This window comes from Myotis davidii, unplaced genomic scaffold (genome assembly GCF_000327345.1).
Source record: "Myotis davidii unplaced genomic scaffold, ASM32734v1 scaffold847, whole genome shotgun sequence".
Lineage (NCBI taxonomy): Eukaryota > Metazoa > Chordata > Mammalia > Chiroptera > Vespertilionidae > Myotis > Myotis davidii.
The window spans coordinates 486,870-508,744 of NW_006298049.1; the positions used below are offsets into that span (position 1 = coordinate 486,870).

Sequence of the window (21,875 nt, forward strand, 5' to 3'; positions counted from 1 at the left end):
GAGGGAGAGAGGGAGAAAGAACACCAATGACACTGTTTTATGGCCATTCATCCTTATACTGAATGGAATTAACTAAACGATCTTTTAAAAGGTTCTCCTCTCAAAAGGCATGGGCATGATTTTTAGGGTAGTTTTTGAAGATTTCCCCACTGTAAAGTAACTCTCTCTCGGAGACATTCTTGAGGCTATGTAGGTTGTGTTTCTCCTTAAACTTTTGCTTATTAATTTTAGTGTCTATCCGTGGGTTTTGTCTACAATCACTACTTTGGTGTTCGCCTTCTAATGACTTTCTATTTTTTCCCCTGCATTTATTAATTGGAATTCTACTGTAAGGAAGACAGTGTGTCTCCCCCTTTTATTTACTTACTCAGTTTTTTATATCAGTGTGGCCATATGGACCTTTATGTTATCCTACATTTATAACCATATTCATTTTATATTTTACTGGTTATTTTATTGCTGAAATCGTTCCATCTTTGGCCTAAAGGAGGTTGGGCCTTGTGTCCTTTCAACACGCCCCATCTTTTTTGAGCATTTTTTTCTTCCTGGCACCATGAAATATTCCAGGTTCATCTTGAATTTTCCTTGTCCCCCAGCCTTAGAATCAGTCATTTTTCCAAGGAGCCCTGGTTCCTTTTATAGGAGAAAGGTGTTTCGAAACCAAGATCTGGGCCATCCATAAATACACATCTATATAACTCTATCTATTCATATGCTGGTACCACACTGTTTTATGTACAAGAAATGTAACACAGTGTAAGCATTTCTTTTATTTGTTGGGATTTCCTCCACAAAGGCTGTGGGGCAGCTGCAGCGTGTACCTGCACTTTACAGAGTTCCAGCTCCTCTTCCAGAGCAGACTTCTCCTCTTGCCACTCCTCCAGCGTGCCGCGCCCTGGCTCCTTCTCCTGGCACAGCACTTCCGCCAGACGTTGATTAAGCTCCTGCAATTCTCTCTGATTTTGAGAGTTCTTTTGGCTAAGTTCCGTCTTTTCCAAATCCAACTGTTGGTTTTTGGTTTTTAATTCTGAAATCTAATTAAAATTGAAATAACTCTTAAAAACTAGTTACCCTACTTCTGCTAAAAAACAGATTTAGAGACTAATTGGTTTTTCCCTCGATATGTAGATGAAGTTACACACACACACTTAATAACAGAAATAATACAGAGTAACTGGTACACATTCAGTCAATTCAGAAGCGTGTTAAGAAGCGATAGACACTCAGTCCAAATCCACTCCACGTGAGTAGCCATGGTTCACAGCTGGATACATGTGTATCCCTCCAGATTGTTTTCTATGCATGTGACAAAACCCGTATACTGTACACAGAGAGATTTCTTTTTTTTATGACAAAAATTGGAATCATTTCAGATGTTTGGACAGCCTGTTTTCCCACTTACTCTATCTTACAGACCCATCTTCTAAGTCAGTGCATTCAGAAACCACCACACGCTATATATTCTAGTGGCTGTCGGGTATTCCAAGGATCAAGACGTTGCATAATGCACTGAATTTTAATGATGAAGCAGTGGGGCGTTCTTTTGGAAAATTCACTTACCCATGTTAGCATTTTGTATTTAGGATCTTTTTTTTTTTTAAGCAGTGGGGCTGTTGGGTTAGAAGGCATGCATATACATTACTATTTTTATAGATATCCCCAAAACGTCTTTCTCACAGTGCTACCGATTTACAGTTCTACCAACTAGGTCTGAGCACCTTTGTTTCCTCACCACCTCTTTTATTTTGATGAAGTCACTCTTTAATTTTTGCTAATCTGAAAAAAGAAACTCACTTAATTTGCACTTCCCTAATCACTAATGAGGCTGACCATCTTTTGTAGTATTCTTTTTTTTCTGTGACTTGACCATTCATATCGGTTCTTTTTTTTAAAAAATATATTTTATTGATTTTATACAGAGAGGAAGGGAGAGGGATAGAAAGCCAGAAACATTGATGAGAGAGAAACATCGATCAGCTGCCTCCTGCACACCTCCCACTGAGGATGTGCCCACAACCAAGGTACATGCCCTTGACTGGAATCGAACCTGGGACCCCTCAGCCCGCAGGCCGATGCTCCATCCACTGAGCCAAACCGTTTAGGGCCGGTTATTCATTTTTCATCTGGGTTTTGCCATCTATATATACTAGTATAAAAGCCCAGCGACCAGAATGGCAGAATGACCAAAGCGACCAGAACAGCCAGTGGCTATGACCCACACTATGGCAGCCAACCAGCCTGATCCAGGCCCTGATTGCCCCTGTCTCCACCAGCTCAGCCCCCAATCGGCCCCCAACACCCCAATTTGGGGTGGGGCCGGCTGCCAACCGCCCGCAGCCCCTACCCACTGCTGGCCCGGCCCAATGGGCCCCCATGGGGGCGTGCTGGCCGGATCCCACCCATGCATGAGTTCGTGCCCTGGGCCTCTAGTTTGTTTATAAGTGTACAGAATACATTTTGGATGTTAACACCTTGTCTACTCTTTTCCCAGGATGCCCTTGCCTACTGACTGTTTCAGACAGGTTTTTAAGTGGCCTTCGCCCACACAATTGCACGTTGTGAGATTGTACAAATTGGGCATTGACTGGCACAAGTTACCTAAATAAATCATAATTCTGTGAAAAGATACTGATTAACTGGCATGCTGGATCTGTGAAATTTTGTCCTGAACTTTCTGCTTTCAATCCTGGTGAGAAAAGAGGAAGGAGCTAACAGTTGCAACTGTCTGAGGGATAGACCTAGGATGATGTAGGTTTGGTTTCAGAGGTATTGCCTACCCATTCCCACTGACTATAAAGCTTGTATCAGGCACTCAGAACCAAGAAATAATAATACATTATTAAACCCACAAAAAATAGAAACTTAGAGTCATCATGAGGTGAGTTTCCATTCTGAATCTCCAAATTTACACCTTACCACCTCTAACTACATGTTATTTCAATAGCATATCCTATAAATCTGTAAATTTCAAATAAAAAAAGAGAAAATTTCAGACTCAAGTAACACTGGGAAAAATGACATATCTCCTTACCTGTTTCTTTAAATTTTCAACCATCTGCTGAACTGCGGCCTTTTCCTGTTTTACAGTTTCTATATTTTGCCTAAAGGGACAATGAAAACTTAAGAGTTAGGCTTTAAATTCTGAAGTAAAATAGTTTTAGTCCCTGCAAAAAGGCCTTAAGAAAACGTAAGTATATGTCTTACCACATTTCTTCCTGAGATCCATTTAATTTCTCCAACTGCAGGTTAGAAATGCTATCTTCTTCACTTAGAGTAGTAATTTCATTTCTCAAAATAGAATTTTCTTCTTGAAGCTTCTCAGATTCATATCTGAAGCAGAGATTTGAAAAGTAGTTACAACAAGGCAGTCATCTGGCATCTTTGGAAAATACTTTCTAGTAATTTGATGGAACAAGTATTTCATGCCAGTTAAAATGAGAAGTCTAAATTAGTAGTCTCTGTTCTTAGAATTCAAACTATAACATTTTGACTCACTTCTTATGGGCAGTAAGAATCTCACTAAGACATTAGGGAAGTGTGGCTGAAACACTTGGGCATGGAGACAGAGGGAGACGCAATGGCCACTCTGGTTGCTGATCGTGTCTGTGGCGAGCCTACTGCTTTGAGCAAATAACTTCCTTTATCTCAGTCTCAAGGCCTGCCTGCTGCCAATGGACATAAACCATATTACTAAGTTGTACTAGCTTTCATTTTAGGCCCCAAGGTATCTAGAGAAAGAAAATTCACTACATGAATAAAAGGGCCATACTGAAATATACACAATATTTACTTTGTGTTTTTTTTTTCCATTTCATTATATTCTGGTTGTTAGAACGGAAAATCCTCTGAAGTGAGAAGAGGAAAAACTACATCCAGAATTAAATTTTATTTCATATCATTAAGATATTTCAGACATGATGCAATATTTTACACCTTTTTTTAAAACCAAATTTGCTAGAAGACTATTGCAACCATATTTTATAAAGCCAAGTGAGCAGTGGTTCAAGTCTTTTTGTTGTTGTCTTTATTCTCAAGCACATTTATTAGAATCTGATAGCTCCTCAATTGAATTATATGTCCTAAGATAAATTTCTATTGTTTACAGAATATTGGCATATATCTTCAAGTGGTATAGGGAAAAAACTATAAGCTACAAAATGCATTTATCCTATATTAGTATAAAGAGAGTTATCTACCAAGCAAGCTCATAATATACAAAAGGCATTCATTCTCATATAACGGGTTTCATCAACATGAGGAAAATAACATTTAACAACAACAAAAATTCTACCTGTCCAGATGAAGGGCTAGAAAAGAGTTAAAGACGTGACATACATGGATGATGCACGTGGTTAAACAGCAAACACTCTCCGTTATCAACTTTCACACGTCAATGAGTGACATTTATTTCCTACAGAGGAAGGGGGAGCCTCCTAGGCAAGGTTATTCTACTTGTTAATGTGACAGAAGCAGAAGGAAGTCTAAAGCACTGCTCTCTTCTTGGAGACTAACAGGTTAGTGTCTCTAGGTGCAGCAAGCAGCGGAAGTTAGATGTGGCCAGGTGCTCGGTGGGGCTCCGTGAAGTTTAGAAGGTGCATACGTTACCTCAGAAGCTCAACCTTCTGCTGCATCTCACTGCACGTGATCTGCAAGTCATGCATCATTGCCTTCAGCTCTTCCTCCTTCCCTCCTTGAGCAGGGACATCTTTTTGCTTCACTAAATTCGTGACTCTCTCCCTCAACTTCCTAGTCAGCTCCTGCAGCTTTTCTTTCTCCAATTCTAACTCCGCGATCACGGCCTGACGCTGGAAACGTCTGTGTTGGAGGCCTAGGAGGGTGGCGGTGTTTTCCTCGATGATCACCTGGTTCTGTTCTCCAGGCTTTTCTCCACAAGTCTGGATTGTTGTGTGCAGCCAGGCAATTTCACGTGCTTTTACTTCTCCCAGGATCTGGGTGTTCTCCTGCCCAAGGAACTGGTTTTCTTGATAATGCTCTTCTCTGACCTGGCATACATTCAAAGCCGTGGACGCACGTGCTCCCGGTGTCTGATTTGGCGCAAGTGCCTTCCCGTCGGGCTCGGGCTCGGGGGCCAGGTCCTCTAACTGGGCTTCCCACAGGGAGAAGCCGTCACACTGGAGCGCCGCTCTTTCTTGCAGCCTCTCAATCGTGCCTTCAAGTCTCAGAACCAGAACGTGCAGCTCCTCGTTTTCCCTTTTGACCTCATCGTAACTCCTTTCCAGGCCGAGGAACGTTTCGGTCACCTCTTCCGCTCGCTTCAGCTCGTCCTGCAGTCGGAAAACCTCTGAGGCGAGTTCCTTGTTGGTGTCCAGGGCTTCCTCGTAGTGCGCCTCCAGCACGCGCAGCTCTTCCTGGAGACAGTCGTTTTCTCTGCCGGCGTCTTCGTATAACAGTTTATACTTGGGAGCAGCCTCGGCGACTCTCTCCAGCGCGTTGAGTTTCTTCCTGAGCACAGAAACGTCAAAGAGTAGGTCCTGCTTCCTCTCAGAAGCTCGATCGCAGTCCGCACGTAAGACCATTAATTGTTCCTGAAGCCGGGAAATCTGATTCTTCAGGTCCCAGGTCTCCGTCCTGGTCTCCACGCTGTTCTCAAGCTCAGAAAGGCTCCCCATGGACGCTTCAGACGCTTCGGCTTTGACCTCCTGTCTCTGAAGAGAGCTTGTCCCTGTGCTTCCCAGGTCCGGGGCCTCGTCGTCCGGCAGGTCGCTCAGGACGCGCCGCCTGGCGACACCTTCTCCTTGCTTCCTTCGGTTCTGCAGTAAACATGGCTCTGGTTGGTCCCCAGAATTCCCGAAAAGCCCAGTGGTGGCCTCCTCGACACAAGACGACATGACTGACCCTGGCTCTAATTTCTGCAGCCTCTGCTGCAATCGGGAGATTTCCGCAGCCATCTTCACGTTTTCCTTCACTGCCTGCTCGTGAGCTCTCTGCAGGCTCAAGAGGACATCTCCATTCTCTTCCAACAGCTGCTCTCCTTGCTGGAGCAGGGACAGGGCTCCACTTCCTTCTGCCTCCTCCCCTCCTGTTTCCTGGCCGCCATTCTGCAGCCTGGAGGGGGGCGATGCCACCTCCTGCATCTCCTTAATTTTATTCTGAAGCCGGGCGATTTCTGCACTCATCTCGGCTCTGTCTCGATCTGCTTTCTCACAGGTCACCCTGTGGACGCTCTCCATGGCCAGAAGCTTGGACATCATTTCCTGCCTCTCCTGGTCACGTTCCACTTCCAGCCTTTCAAGCCGCTGGTTGGCCAGCTGCTCCGAGACGCCCGCCTGGCACAGGACCTGCTCGCGGTCCTTCAGCTCCCTCTCGTGACTGCGTTTCAGCTCCAGGATCTGGCCGGACAGTAGGCTTTGCTGACTTTCAGACGCTTTCCTTAGGTCTTCCAGGTCTCTGAGGAGCTGTTCCCTCTCACCAGCCATGCTACTCAGGTGTTCTTTGTATGTTTTCTCCAGCACCTCTCTCTCCTGGGTCAAGGCCAGGGAAGTCGCGCTCTCTCTCTGGAGCGTCTCCTTCAGCTGCTCCTGGGCCTCCGCACACTCCTGCGTGAGCTCGTCCTTCTCAAACTGCCACTGAGACCTCTCCTCGCGCTGCTGTTCCAGGAGCTCCCGCAGCTCTTGGCGCAGGTGCCTCTCCAGGCTCTGCAGAGCACTCTCACACCTCTCAGTGACTTTCTGACAGTCCGCCTGAACTTGGGCTTCTATCTCACAGGTTCTTCTAGTACACTCAGTTTCCATTTTTCCCCTAAATGTGGTCAACATACAGCATTACTCCAACTGCCATCAACTCCAGAAGCAAACCAACAAAGAAAACATTTCCCATGCACCGGAGAAGCTGCCAAGCAGACAATTTAAATACGTTCTAGAAACAGGGTTCGCGTCTCCCTCTGTGATTCATTTACATGGACAAGGGATGTCATTTCTGAGAGCCAAGACTGGCAGCCTTTATTGAAAAGGCTCAGTATTTAACGTCTCTCTGCATTTACAAGAAAAATTTGGAAAGAAAAAAAAATCTTTGGCATTCTCCTGGATGTATTTGTTTTCAGATTTTTAACTAACCACTTAAACTGATATTTCACGGTAAATGATCAAATGCATTTATAGCCCCCTAGCTTGGAAAGTATAATATTTTTTATTTTTAGTTAAGTATGTATTGAAGGATAATAATCACCTATAACACACGTATCACAGTCACATGTTCTTGCCTCTTATTTAATGAAGTAGCACTGAGGTCATCAGAGTATGAAGCGCCAAAGGCCTCATATGTACCTGAGATTTCACACAAGTAAGGTAAGCACAGAGTTTCATAACTCTGGGAGGAAATGTGACTTTGCCCAGAATGTCGTTTATAAATAGCCTTTCTCAGAAAACAACAGGACTGAACTAGGAAGGACCCACATGTGCAATAATCTTATCCTCATCTGTGACCTTAAAATATACAAGTCTGAGCTCTGGTCGGGTGGCTCAGTTGGTTGGAGCATCGTCCCATACACCAAAAGGTTGCAGGTTCGATCCCTGGTCAGGGCACATACCTAGGTTGTGGGTTTGATCCCCAGTCAGGGCGCATATGGGAGGCAACCAATTGATGTTTCTCTCTCACATTGTCACCAGGCATAGTTTCTCCTTTTAAAAGAAAAACAGTTTCAATAACCCCAAGACGGTTTATGTCTGAACAATGGCAAAACAAGTTGAAAAACTGAAAAAGTGTTTCAAGGGGCTATTATGCCTTCTGATTTACTAGAGTCTCCTTCTCTGACTGGAACTTCTGGTGCCTGGGACGGACAGCACCCCAGGTTGCTCCATCTCCCCCATTTTCTTACCTTTCCTCCTGAAATTCCCTCTGGTGTTTTTCCAAGAGCTCTTTTCGCAACTCCTCCTTCTCGAGAGCGTGCTTCTCCGCCAGGCTTTCCAGCTGCTCCTGGTGGAACTGCTCGAGCTCCTGAGTCAAGCCCCTCACCTTCTCTTCCGTCCAGGCACCGCTGTGGAGAAGTCCCTCCCTCTCTCGGGCGAAGCGCTCCTCTGCCTGCTCCAGTCTGTCCTTGAGCTCTGCCTCATGTTCCAGCCTCAGCGCTTCCTGCAGGAGGGTCTTCTCCTCATCCCACCTCACCTGCAGTCGTTTCTTCTCCTCCTCGTGTCTGCAGTTAGTCATATGTTGTGCCTCCTGGAGCGCCACTGCCCGGCCCTGGAGCTCTGCCATTTCATGTGTAAGGTCACTTATTTGTTTTTCCAGGATGTGCACTTCATTCTCATACTTTTGCCTCATGCTCTCCTGCTCCTTTTCACAGGCGGCCTTGGTTTCCTCTAGCTGCTGTGCATAATGGTGCACCTAGAGCCAGGAAGCAAAACCACCACAACGTCACTCAACTCCAGGCCACGGAAAGGGGATGGGGCAGAAGTACTTGCTTTCCTACAATACATTCCTCAGTTTTCCCATTTTGTTTTAAAGTAACAATTCAAAAACACATTACATAAAATACATTTAAATCAGGCACGGTTTGCTTTCCTTTATTTTAACTTGGCTGAATTGTATTAGTTTCTGAACAACTCTATTAAAACTGACCAGATCTTCCCATAGATACCATTGGTCTTTCCAGGCACCCTTCCAACTGTGAACTGAGGGGCTTAACATACTGAATTAAATCCATATATTTATTGAACACCTATCAGGCACTCTGCAAACCTCGTGGGGACACAAAGTTGGGTAAGACAAAATCCCTGCCACCAAGGAGAAGCCTGTCTATGACAAATACAGAGACTTGTACTACAAGACAGAATAAAAAATATATATAAAAGGTATAGAAGAAAGAGCTACAATGTAACCAGGGGATTCAAAGGAGGGAGAAAGCACATTTGGTGGGGGGAATTCAGGAATGGGTGCAGCAAGAGGAAAACATTTGATATAAACCCTGAAGGGTAAGTAGACTTTAAGAGAGAGAAATAGCATAGCATGTAACAGCATGAGCAAAAGAGCACAGTCTGACGAAAAACAGAAAACTACCTGGTTTGACTGGAGGACAGGGTAACTCAAAGGTGCAGTAAAAGAGAAAAATGAAAAAATACATTGAAGCAACAAGGTTAAGGAAGGGTTTTGGAGGCCAATATTCAGAATTTGCACATAATGTAAGAGGTAATACTACAGTAAAGGGCTTTTTGTTTTTATCAAGACATTTTTTAACAAGTTGAAAATGTAGTGGCCTTTGAGTTCTATGCTTGCTGGAAAATGAGGATCTTACATTTTGGAGAAATTCTGAGGAAAAGGTCTCACCTTTGGCCTCTGAAACCATTCTGAGGAACCGGGTTCCTGGCAGCCACCAGACACAAGAGAAAATATATAGAAAATGCTGCTGTACAAGAACGAAGCACCGAGAATCCACTACATGCAAAAGCCTATCCAGGAAATGAGAGAACAGGGTTGACAAGGACTTACTTTATCTTCAAGCTCCAGTCTCAGGTGACACAAGTCCCTGTGATGACGTTCTTTCATCTGTTCGATGGCCAGCTCTGCCTCGATGCTCATATTCAGTGGATTGCAGTCTTCAGAACCAAGCCCTGAAAATACATGAGATCTACTGACCCTGATCTTCCAATAACAGCTGGCATCAGAGGAGGGATATCCATTGAATATAGGAATAATTTTAGCCTAGATTGCCATAGATGAGCTCTCCTAGGAAACTGCAGAAGGCAAGAGAAGTCTCTTCTGTTTTTGAGCATCGGGGAAAACAAGAGGAACATGAAGGAGAGCAGATTCTGTCACGTACAGTCAATGCACCAAATCTTACAGAACCTATCTTTTTGGACAGTAGGTGGGGAGTAGATGTGGAAACTCTTTCTTAAAGATGATTGCCTCTTAACAAAAATGCTGTGGACTGAAGTCGTTTGGTCAAATCGACCAGCCTTCTATCCATCCAACAAATACCAAGTAACAAATTAGGTAGGGACAGAGGACCAAGATGGTGGCAGAGTCGATGGAAGGTACATGGACCTCCTCCCTGGACTAAACTGGAATTAAAATTAAAATGAAAATATAGAACAATCAATCTGAGTAACCAAATGAAGACTATTTGAACAGAAGTCTTATAACCAAGGATTTACACTGCTAGTAAGGGCAGAAACATGAAAAGGCCTGGCCCGGTTCCCAAGGGCTGCCGCTGAGAATCTGGTGGGATTTCTCAGCTGCAAAGGTTCCCCCTGAGGAGCATGGGGTCTCAACCCCAGGCTGGGCTCCCCATCGAAGAGCACCAGAGCCAGCAAGAGGCATCCACATAACATCTGGCTGTGAAAAGCAGGAGGGATTCTGTCTACCAGGGAGAGACAGGAGTCTGCTACTAGGGACACAGGTGCCCTCCTAAAGGGACAACACACAAAATTTCATTTGCAGCCACTCAACTTGGGCTCAGGTGGAGGGAGGGCAGAGCAGACTAGAATCATGTGAGGAGAGATGGGGGTTTGTGGCTCTGGAGAAAGAGATGATGGAACATTTGCCAGGATTCCTGTACTGAGTCACTTTTCCACAATGTAGACACCATCTTTCTTGGGTGGAGCATGCCCCTCCAGACAAAGAGAGAATCTTAAAAGCAGCAAGAGAAAGACAGTTATCTACAAGGAAGCTCCCATAAGACTGTCAGGTGATTTCTCAACAGGAACATTTCAGACCAGAGGGGACTGGCATGAAATATTCAAAGTGATGAAAAGCAAGGACCTACAACCAAGACTACTATACTCAGCAAAGCTATCATTTAAAATTGAAGGAGAAATAAAGAGCTTCCCGACAAGAAAAGGCTAAAGGAGTTCATTACCACCAAACCAGTATTACTAGAAATATTAAAGGGTCTTCGCTGTTAAGAAGAAGAACAATAACAACAGAGGAACATAGTTATAATGAATAAAATTACACTGTTAAGAAGAAGAACAATAACAGAGGAACATAGTTATAATGAATAAAATTAAAATGACAAAACAGATGTACCTATCAATATTCACTTTAAATGTAAATGGCTTAAATGTTCCAATCAAAAGACATAGGGTAGCTGAATGGATAAGAAAACAAGACCCATATATATGCTGTCTACAAGAGACCCACCTCAGAATGAAAGATATACAGACTAAAAGTGAAAGGATGGAAAAGGTATTTCATGCAAATGGAAATGCAAAAAAAGCTAGGATAGCAATACAGATTTTAAAAACAAAGGCTATAGTAAAAGACAAAGAAGGAGAAATAGGGCATAGATTGGAACACAGATATAGGAAGTCTGGGGGAAATTTTCTCAACTCAACTGTATGAGTTCACCTCTGCAATGGCCCAGGTTGATGACTGAGAGCGACACTGAAATGTAAAGCATTAAGTTGGGGGCTGAGCTCGTACATAGACAAAATGATTATAGCTAATACTATGTCGAAATCTTTTAAGGCAGGGGACTCAAAAGTGGTTTTCAGCCCCAGCCAGTTTGGATCCCGGGTTTGATTCTGGTCAAGGGCTTGGTTGCAGGCTCCAGCCCCAGTCAGTGCTCATGCAGAAGACATCCAATTGATGTGTTTCTCTCTCTCTCTGTCTCTGTCTCTCCCCCTGCCTTCCACTTGCTCTAAAAATCAATGAAAAATTATTCTCGAATGAGGATTAACAAAAAAAAAAATGTTTTTCATGTGAGTGTACACAGGCAGATGGGAGAAAGGGCATAAATCTTGCATCTAGAATTGACAGTCTTGCTTTGAGCTGTTTGGCCTTATATGTCATGGCATATCCTCAACTGGCAAGGGATAGTGCAAGTTACGTACCCATGAGGAGAACCCCCCAAACACTTGGTCACCTATGGAAAAGTCCAGAAAAGCTTCTGAAATGTATCATATTATCAGTTGGGCTCCATCCTTACACTACAGTAAAGCTACAGACTTAGAAGGAGAAGAAAGGTCTTCAGGCCTCTTTCTGTCCCTTCCGCTATTCCTTATTTATTTTAGAATAAATAGGTGAGGAGAAGAATAACTCTTATAAGGACCTGTACTCCTGTAACAACTAGTAGTGGGCAAAAGTATTTATAACAGGAGAGTTTATTATGAGCCCTTTAGGAAATTCCAACTCAACACACTGGAAGAAAGAGGCAGAAGGCCAGGAAGGAGGAAAAGAGTCAATTTTGAATAGAGGAAGGCTCCCTAGCCTTGCCACTCAAAATCTTCCTCGAAGGCACAGACAACCAACACATTTATTTTATTTGTTGTTTTGTAGAGACAATACAGACATTTAGCACAGCCAGCATAAGAAAACCAAATTCTGTGGTCTCTGGCTCCCCCTCCCTTGCTCCCACCCTCCGCAAAAAAAAAAAAAAAAAAAAAAAAAATCATTGTCATACCAGTTATTCGCTCTTTTAGAAAGGGAGAATTCAGCAATAGTTCAGTGTCTGAATTCTAACACTCCCAAGGCCTGGATTCTCAGACTTGTAGCCAGTTTCTTTTTTTAAACAAAGCAAATGTCTTTGTGGTTTGATTTTCCCATTCCTTGGTTGTTGCGTATCAAAATTAGATAGAAATATTCTCACAGAGATGTCAAGAATGAACGAAAACACAGACCACAAGTGAAATAGCTCAAGAAAATAGTATTGCCAAAGTCTTTTTCTGTCGTTATTGTTGCCAAAGTTTGTCTATTCTACATTCAACCGTGGTTCTAAAAGGAAAAGTCAAAGGCAGAGACTCTGAAAAGATGGTGTCTGAATGGCTTACCCTGGTCAGGCTCAAGGCAATCACTGTTAACACCAAGTTCTTCTGACAGTGTGTTCTTCAAGGGAAGTCTGGAAACTTTGCCTTGTGTACGATATTCTTCCAGCTCAGACTGGAGTTCATCCACTTGGTCTTGTAACACCTGGAGTTTAAAAACCAACATGAGTATTGGATGTGACACCAAGCAACAAAAGAAAGGACAGATAAATTGGATATCATCAAAGTAAAAAACTTTTATGCTTCAAAGGATACTATCAAGAAAATAAAAAAAATAAATAAACCCTAGAGAATGGGAGAAAAGCTTTTGCAAATTACATGATAAGGGACTTGCAACAAGAATATATAAAGAACTATTAAAACTCAACACTAAAAAGACAAATAACTCATTTAATTATTAGGCAAAGGATCTAAATAGATATTTCTCCAAAGAGGATATACCAATGAGTAAATGAAAAGACACTCAACATCAAGGAAATTAGCCATTGGGGAAATGCAAATCAAAACCACAGTGAGGCCCTGACCGGTTTGGCTCAGTGAATAGAGCGTTGGCCTGCGGACTCAAGAGTCCCGGGTTCGATTCCAGTCAAGGGCACTTCGTTGCGGGCACATCCCCAGTGGGGAGTGTGCAGGAGGCAACTGATCGATGTTTCTCTCTCATCGATGTTTCTAACTCTCTATCCCTCTCTCTTCCTCTCTGTAAAAAATCAATAAAATATATTTTAAAAAAAACAAAACAAAACACAGTGAGATACCACTTCAGAGCCCCTAGAATGGCTATAAGAAAAGGAGACATACAATAGTAACTACTGGGAAAGTTGTGGAGATGGAACTCTCATACTGGTGGAAATGTAAAATGGTGTAAACCCATTGGAAAAAGTTTGGCACTCCCTCAAAAAGTTAAACATACAGTCATCGTATGACCCAGCAATTCCATTTCTCAGTATATATCCAAGAGAAATGAAAGCATATATCCACACAAAAACTTGCACACAAGCATTCACATCAGCATTATACACAATCTTTAAAACAGTCCAAATGTTCATCAACTAATGAATGGATAAATAAAATCTGGTACAATTATATAATGGAATATTATTTAGCAACTGAAAGAAATGAAGTACTGATACATGGGTGGACCTTGAAAACATTATGCTAAATGAAGCAAGCCAGATACAAAGGACCATGTATTGTATAATTCCATTTATATGCAATGTAAAGAACAGGCAAATCCATAGAGACAGAAAGTAGGTGATTAGTTGCCAGGGCTGGGGTCATGAGAGAAAGTATAACAAAGTGGAGTAGGAGTTTCTTTTTGTGTGATGAAGCGTTCTAAAATGGATTATGGTAATGGGTTGCACAATTCTGTGAATATGCTAAAAAACAGTGAATGGTACACCTCAAATGGGTGAACTATATAGTTACGAAAAGCTTTCAAAAAAATAGAGAAGTGGATGGATTTGGGGAATTTTTGGAGGTAGAACTGACAGGTTTTACTGATGACATAATTCACTTAAAGACATACAAAAACACCTCTACTTGATCAGAGCCGACAGCCAAACTTAATTGTAAAAGCAGCATGAATGTTTCATTTCTTTACTTAAGATGTGCATATGTATTTCCTGAGAAGGCAGGCTATGAGCAACCTCAGAAGGAGGAGATATTCTCATTTCTCTGACTGTTCATCTAAAGCAGTCAGAACTCAGTTATGCTTACCTTGTTAGAATAAAGAAGTCTTTGTGATTTAAGAAAAACTAAGCTAAAAAATTCAAATAACTAAGCTAAAAAATCCAATATTTCTATTATTTATGTGAGGATTTTTTTGGTCTCTTCTGGTAGGAATTTATAATTATTTACTAGCTAAAGATTTGAGTGGTTTCTGCTTCATTTTCATTTTGTAAATAAAATAAGGAAACTAAGCAGAAAAAAAACCCACATGGGACAACAGCAAACTACATCAGATTAGGTCTGTAATGATGAATCAGGAAAGGCTAATTTTGGAATAAGCATATCACCATGACCACATATTCCTCCACTTGGAATAAACCATATTTTCCTCTAAGCACCGGTAATTTCTGACCTAGATAAAGCAGACTTAAATGCAGTGTGCATGATTCCCTAATAGTTCAAGATACTAAGTAGTAATATTAACAGCTAGCCTTTGGGTTAAGTGCTTACCATGTCCTAGGCTCTGTTCTAAGCACTTTCCGTTCAGTTACTCATTGAATCGTCACAACAACCCTATTATTTTTACCTCCTGAATATGAGGCATCGAGGCTCCCACAGAGTAAGTGTCTTGCTCATGGTCACACAGCTAGGAAATGGTCAAGCGGGATTGGATCCCAGCCCTGGCAGCTAATCACCTACTTTCTGCCTCCACTTGCTAAGTCCTCTCCAGTCACTCACCCTGCACTGCTGCTCATATTCATTTCTCATCTGTGTCAGCCGCTCTTCTTGCAGGAAGAATTCAGCACTGCTGGGATCGAGGTCACCAAACTGGCAAAGGAAAAGGAGAAAGCTGTCATTTTCCCAAGCGTCCTTCTTTGACCTTCAACATTCCAAAGGTCCCAGAGTCTGGTGTTCACCCAGTCTCTTGAGTATGACAGGAATGTGACATTTAAGTAGGAACACCACCAACTGGATGATGGGAAGAACATTCTAGAGGGATGTGTTCAGCTAACCCAGGGCTCATTTCTCAGTGCTGTGCAATGGTTTCCTCACATCCAACCTCTGAAATGAAATCTCTGCACGGAGTGACTGCTTCCCTTACCCACCTAAATCCTCCCCTGATAGTCATTTTCTTGGTGGCATTGCTCCTGCTCTTTTGCATAAACTACACCGAGGTAGCTGGGTATCAGGAAGTCCCATTTAAACAGATTTACCTTTTCTGCTAACACATTTTCCAAATTTTGTTGAAGTTTGTTTGTCAGATTCTCATACTCTGCCAACTTCTCAGCATTTTCCAGCAGCTCATTTTCTAGTCGACTGTTTTCCTGAAGAAATTTGGGGAAATTAAATAGGCACAGATTGAAAAATAAGAAAACTGTTGTACCATTTTATTTGAGTCACACAAGTCAGTGCTCTGGATTGAGAATTTGTTCATTTTGAAAGTTTCAGATTAGACAAAAGTAAGTATTTTAAAAATGGATGTTTATCTTATAATCTAAACGCCTGCCTCCTTTTTTTTATTGACCCCACAGAACTGTGCTGCCCAACAGGGAGCCACTGGCAGCCACGTGTGGACACTGAGCACCTGAAACACGCACAGCGCCAACTGAGGCATGCTGGGAGTGTAAAACACTCCCCCGAGGCCTAAGAGTTGGCACAAGAAAATAAAATTGCTCAATAATTTTTACATACTGATTCCATCAAAATGATAATGTTTGGAGATACTACATGAAAGAAAATGATTTACAATTAATTTCACCTGTTCCTTTTAACCTTTTAATGCAGCTATTTGAAAATCTGAAATTACGTGTATGGCTTGCATTATCTTTCTTCTGGACAGCATTACAGTAGAAAGTTTAACGGCATGAAAGACAGTCTCAACATCTTATCAAATGAGAGAAAACTGGTTCGGATAACAGCAAAAGAGAAGTCAGAAAAACTGTAAGAAGGAGAATAGCCCTAAATTTTTATTTAGTGATGATAGAGTTTGGCTTACAATTTAATTTTGGTTTAAGGATGTAAAAGCTACACACATATAGGTTTTTCATAATTGGCATATGTTTAAATTATCATAATAAAATAATATATAAAATGAAGTCCACAAAGGGTGGGGTTTTTCTGTATATATAATACTTGTTAGAGAGATTTCGATCCACATTTGTTTATATATATAATAAAATCACACAGACATGTCATTCAACCTATTTCCTATTCCAATGTTAAAGGCTGATTGGAAGAATAGTATTTTCAAAGTACATTTTGCCAAAAGAATATAGAGCCAATATATGTTAACACATTCATGTTCACACCCTCCCACAGCATATGGAGTAAAAGAGAACATGTTTGAAGCATTTAAAAAATATACCATTCCCCCTAAAATGCCAATTCTACAACTCTAACCCTTCAAAGTATGTCTAGATTTAGATGTCAACAATGAGCAGCAATCTCGAGGTATCGGGCCTGAGGGGATGCTCTGGACACCGCAGAATCAGATTCTGTTACTGGCAACAGGGAATGCAGTCTGGATGTGGGAAGGGAGTCAGATACGGATACAATGACCTACAATGGATCAGGAAATTGCCTTATTTCTGACAAGAACAAAGTGAGTGAAATGGAAATGAAAAAGTAATTTGGCCTGCAGTGTTGGAGAAAGCAGTGAAGGAGCATAAAAGCCCAATGAGGAACTGAGAGAGCTGATGGCATGTGCAATGGGGTTGGGGTCATGACACGGGGGATGGGGGGGAATTGCTGGTGGTTCCTGAGGCTAGAAAGGTATGGCAAGCCCATTTTAGGGGCGTCCAGTGTTACCACATTGCACCCTTACAAAGGGTAAGAACGTGATTGTAAGTGCTTTTTAATAAGGCAACTCTGGTGGCCAAGCAGAGGTCAGACAGACAGAAGAAAGGCTGCACATTAAGTCCATGAGAAATCATGATGAATTCTGAACCTATTCAGAGCCTGTGGAAATGGAGAGGCAGTGGATAAATCTGGGAGGCACTGCAGAGCATCAAGACTTAAAGACTGATGAGTGAGGATGACTGAGGACTTGAGCTTCTGTGACACAGCACATGGCGATGATGCAGACCAGGGAGAAAATTCCACAGAGGAAATAGTTCGATGGTTAGGGAGCGAGAATCAGCTCCGTTTTTGATGTGTGGAGTTTGGGAACCTTTCATTACCTCAACAATAGTGAATACCCCATATGTACCAATTACCTGCCAGACACCGTATGTGTAGTGTCTGTCTCATTTAATCCCCATATCAATGCCTCGGGGTAGGTATAACGATGGTGCCCATTTTGCACGTTAGGAAGCAGGTTTGGACAACTTGCTCATGGTTTTCCAGGAAGTAATGGTATCCGGATTGGAACCAGGCAGTCTGAGTCCAGACCCCCCTCCCCGCTTATCTCCAGACTACACTGTACCATGGTATCTGGTGTCAGAGTCCAGTAAAGAGCAGGATCACGTCCTCTACATGGCACGGAAAAGGAGAGCGGGATGCATGAAGGAAAAGGCACATTTGGAAGCACAGAAGCAAAGCTGATGGGCTCTGTGTGGCAGGAGATGAGGGGAGGGCAGGGAAGGGAGAGGGCATCAACCCGGCCAAACAGCCCTGAGAACCCAGTGCAGCTTCAGGGGGGAGAGAAGAACAAGAATCAACTCTTGACAAACCAAAATCCTGGATACCCCTGAGATCCCAGCGGGCTCTGCTATATCTGGGTCATGGCCCAGCCTGGTAAACGTGCGGGAAACCCTGACTGAGCCCTGGGCAGACCGGCCCTCTTACACAGCTGCGGTTTCCCTAGCAGGACCCAGACCACAGGACCAACAGGAAGGTTACCTTTAAAGAGAGGGCCAGGCGGTCCCGGATGTAGTTCTCTTCTGTTTTTGCCTTTTCAATTTCCTGCTCAAGTTCCAAACGCTGCTTGCCCACCTGTTGCATGATCTGCTCCCTCTCCTTTCGGAGTTCATTCTTTAAGGCTGCTATGCGTTCCTTGTACTCTTCATCCAGTTTCCTGGGAGGAGAAAAGACCAGCAAGCTGCCATCGATTACCTCAGAGATCCCTATGCGGATCCACCAAAAATGGAAACAGAGTCAAGCAACTTGAGAAAGTATCTAGTGTCTCCTGCTTTCCCTTAGGCTTAGCAAGACCTCATTCACTCCAGCCAGGTGTGGCCAGGCGGGCTGAGCCCCACTGCCCTGGGCCAGGGTGCTGGGTGAGGAGGGACCTGGCCCTACCAGTCGCACCTGAGGTTGTACTCATTCCGTCGCTCGATGGCCGCATGATGATCGTCCACCTCTGAGGCCATGAGAGACTTGAGCTTCTCGGCTTTGTCCAGATCTAACCGTAGCTTCTCTTTTTCTCTGCCCACTTGATCAACACGCTCCCTAGGATCAGAAATAAACGGAGTTAAAGGGAAACTGTTTCTAAGTAACAAGTAGACCCCCAGGTGCTCTCATCTGGCTTGCTTCAATACAAACACAAAACCAAGACAACCAAACACCTTCCAAAACAAGGACATTCCATAGCTCCCTTCAAAAACCTACATGCACATCCACATGCTCCCTCATTTTTATAGGAGAGAGATGATAGCAGATTAGCCACATCGGCATATGGAAAAAATGTGTACCCCAGGCATCTCAGTGACTTCTGCTGGAGAAGTAGAAAAGGAAATGAATGACTCAACTCACAGCAAATGCCGGATCTCAGCTTTGAAGCTGGCCAGAGCCGCCTGGTGGATGCCGTTCTTAGTGACCAAAAGTTCATTTTCAAGAGCCAGTGTCAACTCTGTCAAGTTGATGTTTCCATCAAGGCTAAAATCCAAGGCCTGGAAATCAGAACAAGTTCAGGAGAATCACAAGTTCTATCCTCTGAAAGCAGAAAGTGAAGGTTAACAAACCCAGAGAGCTAAATGTATAGTCTAGGTGGGTGATTACATTTCTTTAGTGACGGTTAAAGAACAATCTTTAGTCCCGAACATAACTAGCTCTCTTTAAGGAAACCATAACATGATTATTTACATGTTTTTAAAGAAAATGCTATCTGGCACTTTAAATAAACACAGTGGTATAATTCTAATCCTTACCAACCAGAGATTAGTTAAGGGCATTTCTCTTATCAATAATTTAGGGGTTAAAAACACAGAAAGTAGTTAGCAACGAATTCCTGGTTAAAGGGGGGTAGGAAAAGTGATCTCTTATCTTTGAGGTTTTGTGAATAGAAGTATCATTAAGGAGAAATCAAATAATCAAATCACAGTTTCAAAAAACACCTGGAATTTTTCAACCCTTTCCCAATTTGTCACTTTCCTCCCACTTTTGCTGCCACACCTTCAGGATCTCCTGGCTGTTCTCAATGCCCTCTTCCTGCCAGGTGTCAAGTATTCTCTCCACTGATGCGTAGCCCATCCCATCATCCAGGCAGGAGAAGACCCGGAAGCCAGTGGTACTCGTCATCACCAATGGGGTTGTAGTACGTCGTCCACTCTCATCAAAAGACTGGAGGGAGAAAGAGACTTGAGCAAGCTCCGGCATTTCAACAAGGTGTTGGTGAGACCAAAACTGGTCAGTCCTGACCACAAGGAGCAGAAGGATGTGTTTCTCTCATTTACTCAAGGGGCGGGGCGAGCCACGCAGCCGCTTTGATCTCCGTTTCCCAAGTGAGCCTAGAATGCAAAGCTCATCAAAAACAAGGAACTCTGGCAGCGAGTTCCTTGCTCTCGATGAGAGGTGTCTCTACTTAGCACCAGGTTTTTTCTTCAGTTAACGTTAAGGGGCATAACTAGTGGTCTTCCCGCTCTATAATTTACGGTCATTTCACAAACCCAATTTTTCCTTCTCAATGGCTTATTCTTTCTTTCTTATTCTTCTTTTGCCTCTCTTTCTCCTTAGTATTCTTCTTCAAATAACCGATTAAGTCATTAAAAATCATTCACATGGGTTCAACTTCTACTTATAAAGAAACCACTTCTGCCTGGCCGGGGTGGCGCCGTGGTGGTGAGTGTTGACCAGGAAGTCACGGTTCGATGCCCAGTCAGGTTACATGCCCAGGTTGCAGGCTTGATCCCCAATAGGAGGCGTGCAGGAGGCAGCCAATCAATGATCCTCTCACTCCCTCTCCCTTCCTCTCTGAAATCAATAAAAATACATACTAAAAAGAATAAAGAAAAAAAGAAAAGAAATCACTTCCCATTTATTTCTTACCTGCATGGAGAGATGCCTTTTCAACTGTCTATATGGAGTAGATGCTGACGGTGTAAGGGATTTCCCATTTTTGAACAAGCCGTAGAAAAAATCTTCTACACTCATTGTACCATCAGGATCAAGATTATGGAAGACTTCCTCAAGCATCTAGAAAAAGGTGACCAAATGTCTTAAGTATTTCACTTAAAATAACACAAGGCCCAAAGTACACTGTTGGCCAATAGAAATTGGCACCAATGTTGATCCCAGGACTCCAGAAATATAGCATGCCCCTTTATTCTAGTTTCACTAAATTTACTTTCCTTTCTAGTAATATATCCTTCTACCTCACATAAACTAAAGTCCATTTTAACATCCTCATAATCTTTACACAAGATAGCAATTACTGTTTTCTCTTTTACTCACACTTTTAAAGCAGGTAACCTTTCTTTCTTTTTTTTTTTAATTTCAGAGAGGAAGGAAGAGGGAGAGAGGGATAGAAACATCAATGATGAGAGAGAATCATTGATTGGCTGCCTCCTGCACACCCCACACTGGGGATTGAGCCTGCAACCTGGGCATGTGCCAGACCCATAATCAAACCATGACCTCCTGGTTCATAGGTTGACGTTCAACCACTGAGCAATGGTAGCCAGATGAGCAGGTAATTTTTAAAAATATATATTTTATTTATTTTTTACAGAGAGGAAGGGAAAGGGATAGAGAGTTAGAAACATTGATGAGAGAGAAACATCGATCAGCTGCCTCCTGCACACCCCCTACTGGGGATGTGCCCGCAACCAAGGTACATGCCCTAACCAGAATCGAACCTGAGACCCCTCAGTCCGCAGGCTGATGCTCTATCCACTGAGCCAAACTAGTGAGGGCAAGCAGGTAATCTTTAATGTTACTATATAGCATTCTCACAAATTAAAAAATTACTTAAAAATATAGCTTCCTAGTGATGTAATAGTAAAAGTTAGTTGGACATTGAGTCATTGTACTGTGGTTACTCTACATAATATTATATGTATATTAAATTTTTGAAGCTGGTATGTTAGATAGAATTTGGTCTGGGACAGATAGCAATGACCTAAAAACTTAGATCTGAAACCCATGACTTGGGATTTAGAATGTTATTTGGAACGGTACTGCGTGTTTTGTGTTTTTATTTGTTTTATGCTTTAGCATGGGAGAAATGAAGATTGGAGGAGATGAAGGATTTTGTGTGTGTGCAATAGAAGGATTCTAGGAGGTGTAAAGAGAAGGGAATTTTCCTGGCCCTTTTGCAACCTCTGACAGTAATCA

General features: G+C 42.7%; 1 protein-coding gene across 5 annotated transcripts in view; it reads right to left on the bottom strand.

Annotated features, from left to right (window-relative positions):
* The window catches only part of NIN (ninein), an 88,599-nt gene that overhangs the window by 21,896 nt on the left and 44,828 nt on the right, over positions 1 to 21,875 (bottom strand). For 4 of the 5 annotated variants that reach the window (XM_006773770.2, XM_006773769.2, XM_006773772.2 and 1 more), the window contains 14 exons: positions 20,589 to 20,735; positions 19,716 to 19,883; positions 19,077 to 19,213; positions 18,633 to 18,773; positions 18,225 to 18,399; positions 15,599 to 15,709; positions 15,123 to 15,212; positions 12,723 to 12,861; positions 9,442 to 9,563; positions 7,835 to 8,340; positions 4,606 to 6,759; positions 3,205 to 3,330; positions 3,032 to 3,101; positions 822 to 1,034 (listed from right to left, as the gene is read on the bottom strand). In XM_006773770.2, the coding sequence (XP_006773833.1) occupies positions 822 to 1,034; positions 3,032 to 3,101; positions 3,205 to 3,330; positions 4,606 to 6,759; positions 7,835 to 8,340; positions 9,442 to 9,563; positions 12,723 to 12,861; positions 15,123 to 15,212; positions 15,599 to 15,709; positions 18,225 to 18,399; positions 18,633 to 18,773; positions 19,077 to 19,213; positions 19,716 to 19,883; positions 20,589 to 20,735 (4,299 nt within the window). The remainder of the gene's footprint in view (positions 1 to 821; positions 1,035 to 3,031; positions 3,102 to 3,204; positions 3,331 to 4,605; positions 6,760 to 7,834; positions 8,341 to 9,441; positions 9,564 to 12,722; positions 12,862 to 15,122; positions 15,213 to 15,598; positions 15,710 to 18,224; positions 18,400 to 18,632; positions 18,774 to 19,076; positions 19,214 to 19,715; positions 19,884 to 20,588; positions 20,736 to 21,875) is intronic. The other variant, XM_006773775.2, reaches the window with a different exon arrangement.